We start from the raw sequence: 21,763 nt of genomic DNA, 5'->3' as shown, positions 1-21,763 counted from the left end.
GACCTTTTGGGTTCTTCAGATTATCACTAGTTTCTGTAAGTATGTCTGGCCCTCTCTATCTGGCCTTATCACATGTCAAATATATACAATTATTAAATAAGATTATTTACACAAAAAAATTGAATAACAAAGCTGGTAAACATTATCCTAAATATAAACCATCAACTTATAGTGAATAGCATTGGTGTTTTTAATATGAGGCTTTCAGCATGATATATCCTTCATCTTTTTTTTACAGAAGTATTTATTTATTTTACTACAGTACCAGTTTGGACACACATACTCATTCCAGGGTTTTTCTTAATTTATACTATTATTCTACATTGTGGAATTTTAAATTTGAGATTCTTCAAAGTAGCCACCCTTTGCCTTGACGACAGCTTTGCACACTCTTGGCATTCTATCAACCAGCTTCATGGGGTAGTCACATGGAATGCATTTCAGTTAACAGGTGTGCCTTGTTAAAAGTCAATTTGTGGAATTTCTTTCCTTCTTAACGCATTTGAGCCAATCAGTTGTGTTGTGACAAGGTAGGGGTGGTATACAGAAGATAACCCTATTTGGTAAAAGACCAAGTCCATATTATGGCAAGAACAGCTCAAATAAGCAAAGAGAAACGACAGTCCATCATTACTTTGAGACATGAAGGTCAGTTAATCCGGAACATTTCAAGAACTTTGAAAGTTTCTCCACGTGCAGTCGCAAAAACCATCAAGCGCTATGATGAAACTGGCTCTCATGAGGCCCGCCACAGGAAAGGAAGACCCAGAGTTACCTATGCTGCTCAACTGTTCAGAGGGGACTGCGTGACTCAGGCCTTTATGGTTGAATTGCTGCAAAGAAATCACTACTAAGGAACACCAATAACAAGAAGAGGCTTGCTTGGGCCAAGAAACACTAGCAATGGACATTAGACCAGTGAGATTTTTGGTTCAAACCGCCATGTCTTTGTGAAAAGCAGAGTGGGTGAACGGATGATCTCTGCATGTGTGGTTCCCACTGTGAAGCACAGAGGAGGTGATGTGATGGTGTGGGTGTGCTTTGCTGGTGATACTGTCTGTGATTTATTTAAAATTCAAGGCACACTTAACCAGCATGGCTACTACAGCATTCTGCAGCGATACGCCATGCCATCTGGTTTGTGCTTAGTGGGACTATCATTTGTTTTAAACAGGACAATGACCCAACACACTTCCAGGCTATGTAAGGGCTATTTGACCAAGAAGGAGAGTGATGGAGTCCTGCATCAGATGACCTGGCCTCCACAATCACCCGACCTCAACTCAATTGAGATGGTTTGGGATGAATTGGACCGCAGAGTGAAGGAAAAGCAGCCAACAAGTGCTCAGCATATGTGGGAACTCTGTCAAGACTGTTGGAAAAGCATTCCAGGTGAAGCTGGTTGAGAGAATGCCAAGAGTGTGCAAAGCTGTCAAGGCAAAGGGTGGCTGCTTTGAAGAATCAAAAATATAAAATATTTTGATTTGTTTAACACTTTTATGTTTACTACATGATTCCATATGTGTTATTTCATAGTTTTGATGTCTTCACTATTATTCTACAATGTACTGTATGTCAATATGTATATGTTTTCAATATTTGGTGAAAAAGTCAATAATTTTACGATTTGCAGAGATATTTGAAAATAATGCCATTGTCGATTATATACTTTTTTCATTAATTCGTCTATATTCTCTTAAACCATATGGTTTTCTACTAGAAACCCATGGACAATATGGACACAGATATCTTTTTTTTTTTACTATATATGAAAACATTTTTTATTTTACCTTTATTTAACTAGGCAAGTCAGTTGTCAAATTGTCAAAGACCCCAGCCACCCCAGTCATAGACTGCTCTCTCTACTATCGCATGGCAAGCGGTACCAGAGTGCCAAGTCTAGGACAAAAAGGCTTCTCAACAGTTTTTTACCCCAAGCTTTAAGACTCCTGAACATCTAATCAAATGGCTACCCGGACTATTTGCATTGTGTGCCCCCCCCCATCTCTCTTTTGCACTACTGCTACTCTCTGTTCATCATATATGCATAGTCACTTTAACCATATCTACATGTACATACTACCGCAATCAGCCTGACTAACCAGTGTCTGTATGTAGCCTCGCTACTGTATATAGCCTCGCTACTGTATATAGCCTGTCTTTTTACTGTTGTTTTATTTATTTCCTTATCTGTTGTTCATCTAATACCTTTTTTTCCACTATCTGTTAGAGCCTGTAAGTAATCATTTTACTGTAAGGTCTACACCTGTTGTATTCAGCACACGTGACAAATAAACTTTGATTTTATTTATGTTAGAAGTACTACTTTATGGAGATCTGCATATTTTTTTACCTTTATTTAACCAGGCAAGTAAGTTAACAACAAATTCTTATTTTCAATGAGGGCCTAGGAACAGTGGGTTAACTGCCTTGTTCAGGGGCAGAACGACAGATCTTTACCCTGTCAGCTCGGGAATTCGATCTAGCAACATTTCGGTTACTAGTCCGACGCTCTAACCACTAGGCTACCTGCCGCCCAAAGTTATTCAAAGTTATTCAAGTATAAATTACCAAAGTTACAATAGATTGCCATAGAGTTTCTGTTAATTACCAGAATTACTGAAGATTCTACTAACTTTGGTAAATTATCGGTAGCTTTGCACCCCTAGTTCTTATGACACAATAAAGTGTATGAAGTGCTTTCTGGTGACAATACAAAGTGGATGTTTTCTCTACAGCCCTATAGATGAGTGACTCACCAGGAAGCCAGAAGAGTTGTCCAGGAGGCAGCGGAAGCGACACACAAAGTTCCTCTCCAGGAAGGAGGAGTTCTCTGGGGGGAGCTGCTCAGGGTTATAGGTCACAATGTTCCTGGTGATGTCACTGCTGCTTGCCATGCCTGAACATAAAAACAGGGTGAAAGATCGTATAATGAGAGCTTATTATAAAAAACATTGGGCAAAACTTAACTTGAAATATACACACCTAGCTTGAACAGGCTCCCATTGACATCAATCGATGACTTACACAAAAATTCACTGAAAAAACTACCCAAACTGTCCACAAACCATTCCCTCCAGATCACTCACCGTCTCCTCCCTGCTCTGGGTCAAAGGGCTTGGGGTTGAGGGCAAAGTGAAGCTGTCGTCTGAACATTGCTCTGTCGTCTGTGTGGATCAGCTCAAACACACTCTGGTGGACCACATCTGACTACAGACAGACAAAGAGAGAGGGCAAACTCAATGATTGTACTCTATCAAAGTTAAAAGACAATTCCACCCCAAAACTATCTTTTGGTATTTGTTTAATTAGTCCATTGTTGATATAGTCCCAAAATGTTTTGCATGTCAGCAATCAAGTTTTCAATTTATATACCGATTGTATAAAACATTAGGAACACCTGCTGTTTCCTTGACATAGACTGACCAGGTGAATCCAGGTGAAAGCTATGATCCCTTGTTGATGTCACCTGTTATATCCACTTCAATCCGTGTAGATGAAGAGGAGGAGACGGGTTAAAGAAGGATTTTTAAGCCTTAAAACAATTGAGAAATGGATTGTGTACGTGTGCCATTCAGATGGGGAATGGGCAAGACAAAATACTTAAGTGCCTTAAAACATGGTATGGTAGTAGGTGCCAGGCATACCGGTGTGAGTGTGTCAAGAACTGCCACGCTGCTGGGTTTTTCATGCTCAACAGTTTCCTGTGTGTATCAAGAATGGTCCACCACCCAAAGAACATCCAGGCAACTTGACACAACTGTAGGAAGCATTGTAGTCAACATGGGCCAGCATCCCTGTGGAATGCTTTGGACACCTTGTACAGAAGAATTGAGGCTGTTCTGAGGGCTTAATGGGGTGCAACTCAATATTAGGAAGGTGTTCCTAATGTTTTGTATACTCAGTGTAAAACTTTCAAAATACAGAATTACAGCCGGTATGATGCTTCATTACGGCTTTATTTATGTATTTTGAAGGTTATATATCTTGAAAACTTGATTGCTGACATGCAAAACATTTTGGGACTATATCAACAATGGACTAATGAAACAAATACCAAAATATCGTTTTTTGGAGGGTTTTCCTTTAAGTGTAGTTCATGACTATGGCTGTAGCCTCGATTATTATGGTAGACACACAATAATAATGGTGTCTACAGGCCATATACAGGTCCCAGACCTGTTGTTTTTCAACTCTTAATGATCGGCTATGAAAAGCCAACTGAAAATTATTCATGATGATTATTTGACCATGCTTGTCACTTATGAACATTTTTGAACATCTTGGCATAGTTCTGTTATAATCTCCACCCGGCACAGCCAGAAGAGGACTGGCCACCCCTCATAGCCTGGTTCCTCTCTAGGTTTCTTCCTAGGTTTTGGCCTTTCTAGGGAGTTTTTCCTAGCCACCGTGCTTCTACACCTGCATTACTAGCTGTTTGGGGTTTTAGGCTGGGTTTCTGTACAGCACTTTGAGATATTAGCTGATGTACGAAGGGCTATATAAAATAAACTTGATTGATATCAGGGTTACTTAATGACATGTGTACTTTACAAGTAGTCTGGCCTCCACTGGAATGGACAACTAATTGGAGCATTTAGAAGGACCTAAAATAGGAAATGCAACTGTGCTGCCCACCACTGAGAAACTATAACGGCAATGTAATGGAGCTCAGCTTATGTCTGTTATTAAGCAAACAAACCCTGCAGCCACAAGACTAAAAGTGGGTCCTGGACACTGTTTGTTTCTGGTTTCATCGGATTCACTTATAATTTAGAATTCTGGCGCTCTCTTCAGAACAAGAGGAACAATGTGGTTTGTGGTCAAAGCCATAGTGGACTCTTGGAACCAACAGAGTAACATCACATTGTCAGATGGCACTGATCTACAGGTAATTGTCAAAATAAAGGAAACACCAACATAAAGTGTCTTAATACGGCGTTGGGCCACCACGAGCCGACAGAACGGGTTTAATCGGCCCTGGCATAGATTCTACAAGTGTCTGGAACTCTATTGGAGGTATGCAACATCATTCTTTTACAAGAAATTCCCTAATTTGTTTTATTTATGGTGGTAGAAAACGTGGTCTCAGGTGCCGTCCCAGAATCTCCCATAATTGTTCAATTGGTTTGAGATCTGGTGATCGACACACACACACACACACACACACACACACACACACACACACACACACACACACACACACACACACACACACACACACACACACACACACACACACACACACACACACACACACACACACACACACACACACACACACATCCTTTAAGCTCCCTATGCTCCTTTGAAACCCCTTTTTCAAACTCACTGAGATCTCTTCTTCTAGCCATGGTAGCCAAAATAATGGGCAACTGGGCATTTCTATACGTGAGCCTAAACATGATGGTATGTTTTAACTGCTTAATTAACTCACCTGTGTGGAAGCATCTGCTTTCAATATACTTTGTATCTCTCAATAGTCAAGTACTTCCTTGATTTTGAGAGTGACCTGTATTTTCCCTTGTTCAAATTTTATGAAACAATGCATTTCTACTGAAAACCAACGCGAAAGGCTTCGTGCGAACTGTAACTCTAAATATAATCCAACTACTATAAAGACTGTTTGTCTTCTAATTTGTGGCAGAAGTAAGAAGCTCTGTGCGTGTGTTTGTTGTGCTAAACTCCAACGGATTGTATTAAGACTGGCATCCCTCTCCGTGGGGCATCATAGTTACCTGTCAACACTGAATAGACTTTATACTATAGAACTGTAACGAAAGAGGGAATAACGCATAGCTATATTGGATGAGGAGGTCAATAACTGTCAAGCTAGTATGACTATTCAAGCAAACTATTTTCAGCGCACAACAGGATGCAGTCAAGCTGTCATAACTGTGGTTTATAAGAAAGCGTCATCTTTGATCTCTTTTTGTTTGAAAGACATCCCTGTCCTGTCTCTACTGTGTGTACAGTTCAGCTCAGTTGCAAGTTACCATAACATAGGCCATAGGGTTCGCCACATATGTTTGAAAATGTATGCCTCAGTACTGAGTTGTAAGTCTGTAATCTTACTATATGGATGCGGCAGCATTGACAAAGGATCAAAGAATTACCCCAGCTATACGTCACTTTCTTGTGGGCTTCGCGGAACAGTATAGATGCAGTAGCAATAATGACAGAAGGCATGGCTAACACAAAGCACATGTGCTACAATAGATCATATAGCTCAGTATGGAGTAGATGTAGACTAGTACATCCACAACAATGGGATTTCTCTTCGTCTGTAGAAAAGAATGTCATGATCATGGTTATATAGGGAATTCTCAAACTATCATTTCCAGGAGAAAGACAAAGCGCAACTGCAAATTTGCTACAAGACGCTTCCTTCAACACCTGCCTATTTTGGTTAGTTAACAGGTGGTTGAGTTGCACATTCGCTTTCCTTGATGATAAATGGAAATCTGGATTGTTACCAAGTTATGCAGTGGGCCGTAGCTCTCCAGCAAAGATGGTGCATTGCCTTGCTCACATTGATTAACAACAAATGTTGCCTTTGGTTCTCTGGCTCTTAGAAGATTAATTCTCAAAGGGATTCAACTATCCAGAGCAGAGCTTCAACAAAAGCCCACTTTATCCCCCTAATTCCTAAATGTAATCTGTTTCCTTCATTCAAATGTCTTGCCTTTGTATTTCAATCAATCTTCACGACAACCGACCATTATTTTTTACAAAGACAGAAAATGGTGAGGTTATGCAGTGATGAGGAGCAAGGTTTACATATGTGATGTTGCAGTTGTGTTATGCTACAGATGTTGGAGTTGTTACCTGATGGAAGCCCAGGTAGTCTTGGATAGTAGGAGAGGCATAGAACACATGTCCTTCAGCTGTGACCACCAGCACAAAGCCATTCAGAGCCTGCAAGAATAAAAATACAGTGTTAAAACAGTAACATACTCACTTATATACACACTCACACATACACAAACACGGAGCGCCCACGCATACACAAACAAACATGCACACAAGCACGCACGCACATACATACTGATAATCCTCTCACTTTCACTGTAGTCGAGCTACATCCACAAATACATCAATTAGAGCGTTTCATTGAAGAGGACATTTTGTTTATCTGGGGGTATTATAATCTGGCAACCTGTTTACTTGCTATCAGTTTGCCGACAACTGACTCTGATGCTCTGCCTTCACAGATCCCTCAGCATTGACTTTTTATCATAACAGCCTCCATTGTGAGAGAAGAAACCCAAACATGCCATTCATCGCTCGGTGTGAAAGTGTACCTGACATGTGAGCGTGAGTAAACAGTGTGCTATAGAACTAGAGAGTGTTCACTTTGTTTAGTGTAGTAAACCGTTACCAGGCCTTGGCATAAAGCACCAGGACAACCTATTTCACCTATCAGAACTTCGTGCTAAATGGGTGGTCCTGGATTATAACTGAATTATAACTGAATTAACAAACAAATAAACAATGTCTGGCTCTTGAACTTCGCGTCCGTCCGTCCGTCCGTCCGTCTGCCCGTCTGTCTGTGTGCATTGGTCCTGTGAAGTCAGTGGTCTGTACTGTACTGTATTGTACCTGGAGTAGTAGGTCCCCCTTGGAGAAGTTTGTGGCTTCCATCCCATTAATGTTCAGGCCATTCTCACTGGGAAACAGGACACTGTTTTTCTTCATGGTCGCTGCAGACAGAGAGGGGAGGAGAGGGATAGGGGGAGAGGAGGGCGGTAGAGGGGAGAAAAAACAAGCTCACATCAGCACGCTATCCTGAAAGCAATACGCACGGGAGTCTGGGGTTTCTGGGGAGTCTGGGGTTTCTGGGGAGTCTGGGGTTTCTGGGGAGTCTGGGGTTTCTGGGAGTCTGGGGTTTGGACTTTTGGCACTTTCATTTTTTCTTCATTTTTGTTCCCTCAGCCAAGTTCTCCAGTAGGGCTCATATGTTGGCGCTCAGTAAAACATACCAACTCCCTCTCTCACCACTCCTCCTTCACATCCCTGCCCATCTCTCTCTCCCACCTGTTTCCACTCTGGCTGCCACTCATTCTCTCCTCCCTCCCCCCCTCCCTCCCTCCCTCCCTCCCTCCCTCCCACCCACTACTGTATCCTCAATTCCCCCTTTCCGCTCTCTCTTTATTTCCCTCTTACTGCCCCAACTCCCTCTCTCCACTCCTCTCACCTGCTCTACTGGCTTCCTTCCCACTTTCACACCTTCTTCACTCATCTGCCAATCCCTCTCTTTAAGGTCACTCTCTCTTATGGCTTTATCTGTCCTTTACTGACTGTCCTCTGTCATTACCCATTAATCCACCACACCCCCTGTCTCTCCCCTGTCCTCTTCCTCTCCTTCTTTCTTTGACAGAAACACAGAGTTTGTCTCTAAGACACAATGCTTATGTGATTCTACCGGACACAATAATCAGTTTCTATGATTTATTTTCTCTCCTTGCAGGGTAGTTCTTCTTCTCATCCCTGTCCCTGTACCACAGCCAAACAGAGTGGGATTAGGTGACGCTGAGTGAAAACAACTGGCATGTGTACGATTACGTCATGAGAGATGGTTCAGCTCTCGCTCAATGGGTTTGAAGCCCTGCCATCGCCTAAATGAAAATCATGGTGCTGCGAGGAAATTCCATCAATCATGATCAGGACTGAACCTCAAATGTTTCTATTTTCCTCTGTACGACATATTGTTGGATGCCAGTTTGCACACATCTGTCGAAGTACCAGCAACATGGGCTATCCATGTTTAGTCTGTAACTCCTTGTAAAAAATATCCAGACTTTTTTGTTGAACAAGTCAACCTGCCATGTTTTCACTGGAGTGAAAAACAGATGGGCACCAGGTTTAAGGATGATGCCTTTCCTTGCAATATTAATTATGCACATTTCATAATAGGCTTTATGAACCGTGTAATATTGTTGCAAGACAAAAAAGCAAATGGTTTTATTGCAGCTTGCTTGTGGACATTATAGGCATACCATCCCATTTCAAAGAAAGGCCAACCTGATAGGTTCAATACTCCATATCATATCAGATCAAAGCATACCTCACTGAAATCAAAGAATTTGAATGAATCCAATTCCACGAAAATCCTTTTTTCATGATATAAATGGGACTGTGCTACCAACCAACTGCTCATATTTCTGGGGCTTCACAGTTATGTGGACTTGCTTCAGGGAAAACATGTAACCCTATACAAACAACTGCTATGATATGCAATTAAAATGAACAAGGACATCCAGTAATACATATAGAGAAGGTATTTGTCACGTTCCTGACCTGTTTTCTGTTTAGTTTTGTGTGTTAGTTGGTCAGGACGTGAGTTTGGGTGGGCATTCTATGTTGTCTGTTTCTATGTTGGTTTAGGGTTGCCTGGTATGGCTCTCAATTGGAGGCAGGTGTTTGGCGTTCCTCTAATTGAGAGTCATATTTAGGTAGGCGGTTCACAGTGTTTGTTTGTGGGTGGTTGTCTCCTGTGTCCGTGTCAATGTTTGCACCATACGGGACTGTATACGGTTTGTTTATTTCATGTAGTCTGTTCATTTCGTTCTTCACGTTGTATGTAAGTTCGTCGTTCAGGACTGTCTACTTTCGTTTTGTTATTTTTTTAGTTTATAGTGAAGTTCGTGTTTTCGTCTTGTCTTTAATAAATCATTATGTCTTCACAATCCGCTGCGCCTTGGTTCCCTCAATACTCCTCCTTTTCGGTTGAAGAGGAGGAGGATTATCGTTACAGAACCACCCACCAATCCAGAGCCAAGCAGCGGTTTAAACGGAGTAAGGGACAGCGCAAGAAGGAGGAATGGACTTGGGACGATGTATTGGACGGTAAAGGTTGCTACACATGGGAGGAGATCCTGGCTGGAAGGGATCGCCTCCCATGGGAACAGGTGGAGGCACTGAGGAGAGCAGAGGCTACTGGAGTGAAGAACCAAAGTTATGAGGGGACGCGTCTTGCACGGAAGCCCGAAAAGCCCGTGAGTAATTCCCAAAAATTTCTTGGGGGGGGGGGCTAAGGGGTTGTGGGCCAAGGGCAGGTAGGAGACCTGCGCCCACTTCCCAGGCTAACCGTGGAGAGCGGGAGTACGGGCAGACACCGTGTTACGCAGTAGAGCGCACGGTGTCTCCTGTACGTGTGCATAGCCCAGTGCGGGTTATTCCACCTCCCCGCACTGGTAGGGCTAGATTGGGCATTGAGCCAGGTGTCATGAGGCCGGCTCAACGCGTCTGGTCTCCAGTGCGTCTCCTCGGGCCGGCATACATGGCACCTGCCTTACGCATGGTTTCCCCGGTTCGCCTGCATAGCCCAGTGCGGGCTATTCCACCTCGCCGCACTGGCAGGGCGACCGGGAGCATTCAACCAGGTAAGGTTGGGCAGGCTCAATGCTCAAGAGAGCCAGTACGCCTGCACGGTCCGGTATTTCCGGCGCCACCTCCCCGCCCCAGCCTAGTACCTACAGTGCCTACATTACGCACTAGGCTACCAGTGCATTTCCAGAGCCCTGTTCCTCCTCCACGCACTCTCCCTGTAGTGCGTGCATCTAGCCCGGTGCCTCCAGTTCCGGCCCCACGCACTAAGCTACCAGTGCGTCTCCAGAGCCCTGTACACACTATATATTCTCCCCCTACTAATCCTGATGTGCTTGTCCTCAGCCCGGCGTCACCAGTGCCGGTACCACGCATCAGGGGTAGAGTAGGCTTTGAGGATACAGTGTGCCCTGTCCCTGCTCCCCGCACTAGTAGGAAGGTGCTTATCATTAGCACGGTGCCTCCAGTTCCGGCACCACGCACCAGGTCTACAGTGCGCCATATCCGGCCAGAGCCATCCGTCTCACCAGCGCCATCTGAGCCATCCGTCTCCCCAGCGCCATCTGAGCCATCCGTCTCCCCAGCGCCATCTGAGCCATCCGTCTCCCCAGCGCCATCTGAGCCATCCGTCTGCCAGGAGCCTGCAAAGCCGCCCGTCTGCCATGAGCCTGCAAAGCCGCCCGTCTGCCATGAGCCTGCAAAGCCGCCCGTCTGCCAGACAGGAGCCGCTAGAGCCATCAGCCAGACAGGAGCCGCTAGAGCCGTCAGCCAGACAGGATCTGCCAGAGCCGCCAACCAGACAGGATCTGCCAGAGCCGCCAACCAGACAGGATCTGCCAGAGCCGCCAACCAGACAGGATCTGCCAGAGCCGCCAACCAGACAGGATCTGCCAGAGCCGCCAGCGAGCCATGAGCAGCCAGAGCCGTCAGAGCGCCATGAGCAGCCAGAGCCGTCAAAGAGCCATGTGCAGCCAGAGCCGTCAGTGAGCCATGAGCAGCCAGAGCCGTCAGAGAGCCATGAGCAGCCAGAGCCGTCAGCCTGCCATGAGCGTCGTGAGCCGTCAGCCTGCCATGAGCGTCGAGAGCCGTCAGCCTGCCATGAGCGTCGAGAGCCGTCAGCCTGCCATGAGCGTCGAGAGCCGTCAGCCTGCCATGAGCGTCGAGAGCCGTCAGCCTGCCATGAGCGTCGAGAGCCGTCAGCCTGCCATGAGCGTCGAGAGCCGTCAGCCAGCCATGAGCATCGAGAGTCGTCAGTCAGCCATGAGCTGCCCTTCAGCCTGAAAAGGCTGGATACCCAGAACTGCCCATCAGTCCAGAGCTGTCTCTCTGTCCGGAGCTGCCTTTCAGTCCGGAGTTGCCCCTCTATCCTAATCTCCCTCTCTATCTTCATCTATCTCTATAGTCTTATCTATCCCTCTATCTTGATTTATCTCTCTGTCCTGGTGTTATCTTTATTTAATATATTATTAAGAGAATTGTGTGGGGGAAGAAAGAGGGTGGACATTCTTTGTGGGAGGAAGTTAGGATGGATTATGGTGGGGTGGGAACCGCGCCCGGAGCCTGAGCCACCACCGTGGTTAGATGCCCACCCAGACCCTCCCCTAGACTTTGTGCTGGTGCGTCCGGAGTTCGCACCTTGTGGGGGGGGTACTGTCACGTTCCTGACCTGTTTTCTGTTTAGTTTTGTGTGTTAGTTGGTCAGGACGTGAGTTTGGGTGGGCATTCTATGTTGTCTGTTTCTATGTTGGTTTAGGGTTGCCTGGTATGGCTCTCAATTGGAGGCAGGTGTTTGGCGTTCCTCTAATTGAGAGTCATATTTAGGTAGGCGGTTCACAGTGTTTGTTTGTGGGTGGTTGTCTCCTGTGTCCGTGTCAATGTTTGCACCATACGGGACTGTATACGGTTTGTTTATTTCATGTAGTCTGTTCATTTCGTTCTTCACGTTGTATGTAAGTTCGTCGTTCAGGACTGTCTACTTTCGTTTTGTTATTTTTTTAGTTTATAGTGAAGTTCGTGTTTTCGTCTTGTCTTTAATAAATCATTATGTCTTCACAATCCGCTGCGCCTTGGTTCCCTCAATACTCCTCCTTTTCGGTTGAAGAGGAGGAGGATTATCGTTACAGTATTCCTAAGATTGCCAAACAGATATGGCTTTCATAACTTTCATAACTGTCCCATTTTAATGACAACTAAATATTTACATAGAAGCTAGCATTTGTAATGATTATAGTTGTGTATACTCGCTCTCTGTGAAAGGGTTCTTCTTTAGACAACATGAGCGACAACCAGTCAAACCATGCATTCCTCTGAGAGATGATTTAAAGAAACACATCTGTCGTAAAAACAAAGAAGTTTCCAAACAGGACAAATAATAACACATTATATACAATATTTTGCAAGGGGTTAAATATGTGTAAAAACTATAGTATGCAGATTTGTTTATGTGAGAATGAGAATGGTTTGATACGTGTGGATGTGTGTGACTGACTGTGTGTGGTAAATCGCTTTTAGGCTCCTGGATTACGATTCCCTGGCTTTCCCTACCTGGGAAGACTTTCAGAAGAAAGAGTACTAAACAGCCCAAATGACACCATTTGTTTTGTTTTAAAAATACATTAAGGGTTTCTTAACATGATCAGTGTTCTGGCTGCAGAGTGACATTTCATCCGCAGTGGAAAAGCCTGAAAAGAAAAGCTTTCCACTGTAGTGAAATGTTGGAAGCGCTTCTAGCAATAGGAAAATCAAAAGCTACTCCACCTGTGGATATTGGGAGGTATCGTATAATCCAAGTCAAATATGTGACAAATAAAACGTTAATGTCTTTGTTATTACGTAGAACACAAACTTTTATAGACAAATGTCTCGGATCACTTTTTTAAAACCTGTCTAAGACTTTCTATGCTGTCTCTACAACTCTCTCACATAGTATTTTAGGAGTCTCACAGACTCTAGCAGTGTGTATCTGTGGGTACACGTCAACAAACATTCTAGGGTCTTGTCCGTACTATACAGAGTGCACCCCTCTTAAATCTGTGATCACCCTTCATTTAAGCAACGGACCGACGAGGTTGATTGACCGGGGATGTTGTGAAATGGGAGTGACAAGACGCCACTGGTCTGTACCTGAAACACTGTGTGATATTCCCAAGAGCGCTACAAAGCCTGTTAAGACAACCACTTCCAGTCAAGGGATTACAAAAAGCGACTTTTGGCACGGCCTCAGTTATAAAAGGAAGGCTGAGATCCCACTGCTTATGTTGTTAATGGCACATACAACGCCCGGGGCGAGAAGCAGCAGGGAGTCTGTAACTTTGTTATTACTGCACAGCATTTCTAGGGAGCGAAAGAGCGAGAGACAGTGTGTGCCAAGCTCGCCTTCTGGCATTCAGCTTGTCTGTTTGTTTTGGCTGTGCCGGGCCTGTGCCCCCTTTGCCAATGTGAGTGAAGTGCCACATCAGCAAGTTGAAAAGCTCCCAGAAAGTTGGTAGACCACTGAAACTGGACTCATTGTTCACAACCTCATTTATCTCAACATCCACCCCCTTCCCCCACTAGGGGGCTTCACTTGGCAACATATACACACGCTAGCAAAATTGACCCATCTCAATAGCTTTCCTTATTTTTCCTAAAAACGCCCAATCTACATGACGCACACTCATACACACACACACACACACACACACACACACACACACACACACACACACACACACACATTACACACACACAGCTCAGTCCACCTGAGCCCACCCAATCTATGAGTTCAAAGAGTAAAACCCCACAGCTGAATGGAGCTTTTGTTTCCCCCTGGTGTCTGAGTGGCATGCATCATCAGTCGATGAGCAGGTTCTGACCTGCAAAACAGCTTCAGAGAGAGAGAGAGAGATGGGGAGAGAGTAGAGAGAGGGAGAAAGAGTGATGTGTGTTATAGTAATGTACAGTGTGTTCATGTGCTGTACAGTCTGACTGAATGAGCATAGGAGTTACCATAGGACAAGAGCACGTGACGGTTTACTACACTGACGGTTTCCTATTGGGGGAAGCATATTAAACCTTGTTTGTTTTTCTTTGATGTGGTTTTTCCAGCATTAGGCCTGCAGTGTTCTTCTGTAATCAGTAGATTTACTGATGTCTTTGGACTTGTTCTATACTCTCTTAGTTGACTCAATAGATAACAAAACCAGTTTAATCTGGTTTAATGGTACAAAAAGAGAGAGAAAAAAACGACAAAATGCATGGGACTGTCTGGGACATACAGTTCAATTATGTTCATTATTTGTGGCTGAAGGACTGACAGGCAGGGATGCTCCTCAACCAGAGGATGTCTGTACATCCCTTTCCCCCTGACCCTCCTGACACCACTGTGTCTGGTTCACTGGTGAGCTAGCCTTGCCCGATTGGGTCTGCTGGGTCGTGGGACCCCCTCAGCCCTCTCCGTCTCAGCCTCAGGAACTCCACTGACCTCCCCAGTCTGGCAGCCAAGTGGTGGGCCAGGACTCAGGAGCAGCACAGGAGAGCAGTAACCGTACAGTACTGCGCAATGCACCGCCACACATAACAGTGCAATAAACTCTAGAAGTTAACAATGGAAAAAATAAGAAGAAAGAACACAATGCACTGGGAAAGAAAAGCAGACTCAAAACACACAGAGCGCTGCTGAGGGCTCACTTACTCACGCAAACAGTGAGGAGGGCAAAAAAAATAAAAAGGATGTGTTGGCTCGTCCAGATTCTGGCTTGGATTGGCCTGCCTTGCACTGTGTGTTTTGGAGAGTATGCATGTCTATTTGTGAGAGAGGCGGCAGGGCTACACAGTAGGTAGAGGCAGTGTGTTTGTCATTAGGTCTGAAATTTAGTCTGTTTTCATTTGTTTGGTCGTTTGATGCACAGCTTCATTTGCCTGGGAGATTGTTCAGAGACTTGAGCCTGAGCAGCGTTCATTATGTGTGTGTCCTTGTTAATGTCTGTTTCTAGATGGACATGACTTTATGTGAGCATGTTAGCATTCACTTACGTGTGTGTTGTACTGTATGTGTGTATGTTTGTGTGCTGTGTGAGCACTTTCCAAGAGGAGGCAGGCAGGGGGGTGTGTGCTCAGGGGGCCCCTCATGCGTGACTAGAGTGGACGGATGGGCTGGGGAGAGGCCACATCCTGGGATTTTCCTGCGGCAGCTGCTCAGATAAGGGAAACGCTCTTGTCGGTATTGCTTACAAAAGCCCTAGGGGCCCATGCCGGAGGATGTGTGTGTGTGTGTGTGTGTGTGTGTGTGTGTGTGTGTGTGTGTGTGTGTGTGTGTGTGTGTGTGTGTGTGTGTGTGTGTGTGTGTGTGTGTGTGTGTGTGTGTGTGTGTGTGTGTGTGTGTGTGTGTTTGTGCAGGCTGCTAGATCAGTCCTGCAGCTTTCAATGAGAAAACCTGTCTTTTGGCACAGACCCAAGGTTTAACACAATCAAAACCCAACACTGCCAGATAGTCTCCTGGACTGTTTTTGCAAGCGCCATTTTGTGTGGTCTCACACGAACACTGCAAAGGAGTTTGGCGGTCATCCAGATCCTCACAACCCCTACAATGTTTTCTCTGTAATTTTATTTTTCAGTTCAGCAAAGTCATGACAAATAGATGTAAAAGACGACATACTGTTTTCATGCTGTGAAAGACATGCACCGAGTACTGCTATCACTCTTGTCCTTCACACAGTCAGCTACGTATGCAAATACCTTCCCATAATACCTGCATTGTCTTTTAGGAAAACAGATTAGCCATGAAATAAAATACATATTTGCATCAATGTGCTAATAAAATCCACAGCTTTATCAAAGGGCCCTGAATGGGCCTACATACAACCAATGTGCCACCACCCATATGAAAGCACACATGATTTGTTGATTGTTCTAAAAGCCTGTCTAGTGAAAAGCCTATTTAGAGTCCATGTCATTACAGCATGTGTTGACCTAGCATCCACCTTCATCCACTGCCCCTGCCATTGGTTGATCCCTGTTATCATACTCTATCATGTATAAATCCAGGTGATTCACATTAAATAACAGTAAGCACATACATGATTAAGTTAATGGTTTGGCAGCAGCTAATGGTTTGGCACACAACCCTACTGTAGAATAGAAAACAAATCAATCTCCCTTACTGCCCTCCAAGTGTTACTAAACTTGCAGCAGATGTTTGATAACGATTTCTGATATCTTCATCCACCCAGTGCTGTTTAGCTAGACTGAAGAGAAGGACATTTTGACCCTTTTAAACCATGGCGGATTTTCCATGAAAGTGTTTTTCAAGATGCCTGGCTATGAAACCCGCCACCGCTCTGACAGGGCCTTAACCACCAGCCCACTGTGGCCTCCTCTGTCTGTTACAACCACCATTATAGGATTCTATAACCGTGAACATGAGCTTCACTCCAGGCAAGATTTCCTTGTCATTCAGAGTAAGAGGAACTGGTATAGCCCTTCAAGAACTTGATATCTTCTCAGCTGTATATAATTAGCTGACATTCAAATAAAAAAAGAGGGGGAGGTATTACAGCTGGTTCGGCTATTTAGGAGAGATCTGCCTGCAGTATGTTATGTACAGTACATGAAAGACGTGACTTGATGGCCCACTATAACTTATCATGTGCAATGTTGTGCTTAGTAGTCCCTGAAGAATATACTGTATGCATACTTAAATCTGGACACTGACTTCCCTAGTTAAGAAAAGGTTAAATAAAAAAATGTAATACAAAATCTGGACACTGAGATAAGACAGTAGATTTATGAAAGAAAGACTGTGCTAGCCAGAAAGAGAGGCTGAGTACGAGCTCTAAAAAGTGAAAGACTGAAAGGAATGCAGTTGAAGGGACTGGGACTGACAGAGAGTTTATAAAAGGCAGATTGTGCAAGAAAGAGAATGAATGAGTATAAATGAAACTGCACAACGCTGTCATAGAGAGAGAGGGGCTGGGAGAAGCACAGTGCCAGAAAGAGAGGGAGAGAAATGAAAGCATGCCAGCTATGCATAGGGGAATATTATCTTGATTTGAAAACATTTAGTTCCAGCAGATCCAGTACACAGATCTCTGTTCTCACGCAGATGTGAAGGAAGTGGCAGGCAGGGACATCAAGCACCCCAAACATCTGAGCGGGAACAAAGTACGTGAAGACAGCTGGTAGGTGGTCCGGAGGGGGGCCTGGAGAATTTTGCATCTTTTTAACACCTGAAACGGCTTTTTCCTGCAATCTAGAGCCATAATCATTATGCTTAATTCTATCTAAAGAAATATGTCTATTTTTCAGCATATCTATACTTACTGTACCTCTTGAGTTGTCTGTATCCTCCTGATTGGTGGTTATTTTTTTAAAGAAACAAAATATACTTCTCTGCATTAAATTCTGATTAAAGATTGAAAGGAATGCAAGTCTTATTCAATACATTTAGTTATTGCTTGCTTTTCTAAAGTCTACCAACCTTGCCAGCAGGCATGCCAGCTAAAATAGTTAGACAAGCTAGCTACATTAACTTGATTGATAGCCTGAAAAGGCTTCTTGGTAGCTAGTTATGAGGTTGGGATATTGGGAACCTATCTGGGCTGGCTAAAGCCAACTTCATACAATTGCAAAGTGGCTAGTAGTATTACAGAGAAAAAACGAAACCCATTTCTATATTTTTTAAACAGGACAAATCTGTGGGGGCACATGCCGCTATGGGCATGAAGCCTGTGGGGGTGGGGCTAATGACACAGCGAGAGCCAATGGGGTGAGCTAGCTGCCCTATAGGGCCAACCCTCTGTCACTCACTTGATTAATGTTCCTGTTACTTCCATGACTGGAGGGAAAGGCATCATCGTCTGCCTTTTCTTGTCATAGTACAGTGCCATGAGCTGTTCTCTCCCTTACCGTCGGGCACACGGTATCGGAGGATGACCAACAGGCTCAGAGACCGTTTCTATCTGCAAGCCATCAGACTGCTGAACACTTGAACTGGACTGACCACCTGCTCTGATTCGCCGCACCTTAGCACATCACAACTGCTGCTACCAGACTCTTATTATACTGCTCAATTTATACATTTGCACCCCATCCCCCCTTCCCCAATACACGTGTATATATTTTTCTATAAATTGTGCCTTCCTGTATTATACTTACAATATGTTTATACTATTCTACTGCCATTTACTTTACATTTAAAAAAATGTCTTGTTGTTGTTGTATTGTCAAGAAGGAAACTACAAGTAAGCATTTCTTTAGACGATGTATACCATGCGTATCCCACACATACGACTAATAGAACTTGAAACTTGAGGTGTAGTTGAGGTACTTGAGATTGATAAAATGTCTTTGCTATAAGGCAAAATTTAGAATTGGTTATCAAGTTAGAATTGGTCATCGTCTGAAGAATTGTTGTCAGTTAATTTTCATAACTCACGACTGCATGGCAAGGCACGACTCCAACACCATCATTAAGTTTGCAGACGGCACAACAGTGGTAGGCCTGATCATCGACAACGATGAGACAGCCTATAGGGAGGAGGTCAGAGACCTGGCCGGGTGGTGCCAGATAACAACCTATAACAACCTATCCCTCAACGTAACCAAGACTAAGGAGATGTTTGTGGACTACAGGAAAAGGAGGACCGAGCACGCCCCCATTCTCATCGACGGGGCTGTAGTGGAGAAGGTTGAGAGCTTCAAGTTTCTTGGTGTCCACATCAACAACAAACTAGAATGGTCCAAACACACCAAGACAGTCGTGAAGAGGGCACGACAACGCCTATTCCCCCTCAGGAGACTGAAAAGATTTGGCATGGGTCCTGAGATCCTCAAAAGGTTCTACAGCTGCAACATTGAGAGCATCCTGACTGGTTGCATCACTGCCTGGTACGGCAATTGCTCGGCCTCTGACCGCAAGGCACTACAGAGGGTAGTGCGTACGGCCCAGTACATCACTGGGGCTAAGCTGCCTACCATCCAGGACCTCTACACCAGGCGGTGTCAGAGGAAGGCCCTAAAAATTGTCAAAGACCCCAGACACCCCAGTCATAGACTGTTCTTTCTACTACCGCATGGCAAGCAGTACCGGAGTGCCAAGTCTAGGACTATTTGCATTGTGTGCCCCCCCAACCCCTCTTTTACGCTACTGCTACTCTCTGTTCATCATATATTCATAGTCACTTTAACCATATCTACATGTACATACTACCTCAATAAGTCTGACTAACCAGTGTCTGTATGTAGCCTCGCTACTTTTATGACCTCGCTACTTTTATAGCCTCGCTACTGTATGTAGCCTGTCTTTTTACTCTTGTTTTATTTATTTACTTACCTATTGTCACCTAATACCTTTTTTGCACTATTGGTTAGAGCCTGTAAGTAAGCATTTCACTGTAAGGTCTATCTATACCTGTTGTATTCGGCGCACGTGACAAATAAACTTTTATTTTATTTATGTTAGAAGTACTACTTTATGGAGAACTGGAGAACTCAATATAAGAGACGCATTGAACAATTTGAGTTCTTCTCCTTGTGTGTTAAAAAATGATGGGGGCACTCAGGGGGGCACAATCTAGGATAGGAATCTTCCTCCTTGGCAAAAGTGAATATGATCTGGCAACCCAAACTAACTCTGTGCCTGGTGTGCTCTCGATATCACACTGCCATACTGATCCTTATCTCCTTGTATGCAGTTGATCAAAGCTGGGAGAAAGAGCTCATTGTGCCGAAACTTACGGGAATAGTTTGAAGACAAAAAAGAACACGTTGAAATTGGCCCATATCTCCCGTCTAAATTTAGCCTCTCAGATCAGATAGTGTTTGGTTGGGATGGTAGTGAGTAACAGCGGAGGGGATTAGGCTATGTCTGATAGAGTGTGAGTGGTAATGGTGGTTTATATTCCTTCAGTGACCTGCCCTTTCAGAGAAGAGAACAGAGTCAAAGAGAGACATGTTAGGTTGTTGCATGACCTCCTTGGCACACCGACAGCCATATCAGACAAAATAGAACTACTCTCCCAAAACAGGCCGCTTCTTCTAGATGTTTATGTCATACTTGTTTGCATTAGACATGTTTTGTTTTCTTCTGAATTCTTTGCTGTTCTAGAGGAAGGGGGGAATGGTGTCGATATTTCACAATTCTTCAATACTTTGAGAGAGATATGAATCATAGAAAGACTAATGCATCCTCCATTTTTATCATTGCCTGAGAATTCTCTATAAAGCTCTGAAATGGTTCATCGTCTGTTGATTATAGTTCTAAATAAACAGAGTGGTCCTCTGTGGGAGTTGTTAAATGTCAGCCTATAAACCATGGTAGCAGGCCAGCCTGAAGGAAGCCAACAACAACACAAAGGCAGACAATGAGAGGGTGAGAGAGCACAACAGCAGTGGATCTACTAAACATTTGACCACCACCTTCCTACTTCAGGTCAACCTTCCAACATAAGATGAGAAATCATAATCTATGCCCGTATATAACATAAGTTACCCAGGCTATATTTGAATCAAATTAGATTTTTTTGTCAGCTGCAAAAAGGTTGGCATTTAGAAGGACCAATCTTTATTCATGTGTCCTGAGCAGAATGGTGTGCAGGTTCTAACGCCTAACGTTCTTATGATCCAAAATAAGGCAGAAAATGGGAGCATCGTGTCGACAGTGGGACCCAGATCATAAGCCTTACACAAAATTTGGTTAGTAGAAATGAAAACATCATTAAAACGACTTCCCAGTGGTCGTTTGTATTCTCACGCTATACTGAAAGGCAAGCCATAGAGTGAGAGCCAACAGGCAATTGTTCAATGAAAATAAAACCTGTCACTTCATTAAAATGGTCTTTCCTGGAGATGTTGATATTGGGTTGACAGGTGAATTACACTGGGGTTTAAAGAGAGTTTTACCCAGAACAGCTTGTCCTTCAAGAAAATAGACTGATGTTCAGTTAATCATGATTCAATAAAAAAACAACAAGACTTCTCCAATACAAATGCTCTTGCCTCTCCCAAGTAGAAGGCTTTTAGAAGTTTTTACCCCATTCTCAAATGATTGTGTTTTTGACGAGTGTTCCTGTTGTTTTGATACACTTTGACCTTGCTTGGGTTGGTCGGTTTGTGTCAATCTGGGTGCTTTGTGGACATTCCTAAGACATAGAAATGAACAGCGAGCGATTTGACATCAATAAAGCAGCTATAATGGCAAACAGACATACTGAGGATTTTTTCAATTAACTTGAAAAGACGCTCCATTATTTGCTTTTTTACAATGACACACAATGTGCCGCCAGGAGAATGTCCTACGACTGTTCCAAAATATCTAGCGTTACCTCATAAAGTCTCGATACAAAGCCAAGACACACGTACAATATGTCGTTTTCAAATCAGTTTGGGCCATATCAGCCATTTAAAAAGGAATTTGAAAAGGAAAAACAAAGACACACATCAAGCTTTCATAAACGGC

At 44.0% G+C, this 21,763-nt stretch overlaps 1 protein-coding gene across 2 annotated transcripts in view; it reads right to left on the bottom strand.

Moving 5' to 3' along the window:
- Nucleotides 1–21,763, bottom strand: part of LOC129821205 (aryl hydrocarbon receptor-like) — a 53,659-nt gene that overhangs the window by 7,305 nt on the left and 24,591 nt on the right. For both annotated transcript variants that reach the window (XM_055878580.1, XM_055878581.1), the window contains exons 3-6: nt 7,603–7,703; nt 6,829–6,918; nt 3,090–3,210; nt 2,760–2,899 (exon numbers count right to left, since the gene is read on the bottom strand). In XM_055878580.1, the coding sequence (XP_055734555.1) occupies nt 2,760–2,899; nt 3,090–3,210; nt 6,829–6,918; nt 7,603–7,703 (452 nt within the window). The remainder of the gene's footprint in view (nt 1–2,759; nt 2,900–3,089; nt 3,211–6,828; nt 6,919–7,602; nt 7,704–21,763) is intronic.

This window comes from Salvelinus fontinalis, chromosome 23 (assembly GCF_029448725.1).
Source record: "Salvelinus fontinalis isolate EN_2023a chromosome 23, ASM2944872v1, whole genome shotgun sequence".
NCBI classification, from domain to species: Eukaryota; Metazoa; Chordata; class Actinopteri; order Salmoniformes; family Salmonidae; genus Salvelinus; species Salvelinus fontinalis.
Note: the sequence above shows the minus strand (reverse complement) of the source record. Positions and strands in the feature narration are given on the sequence as shown.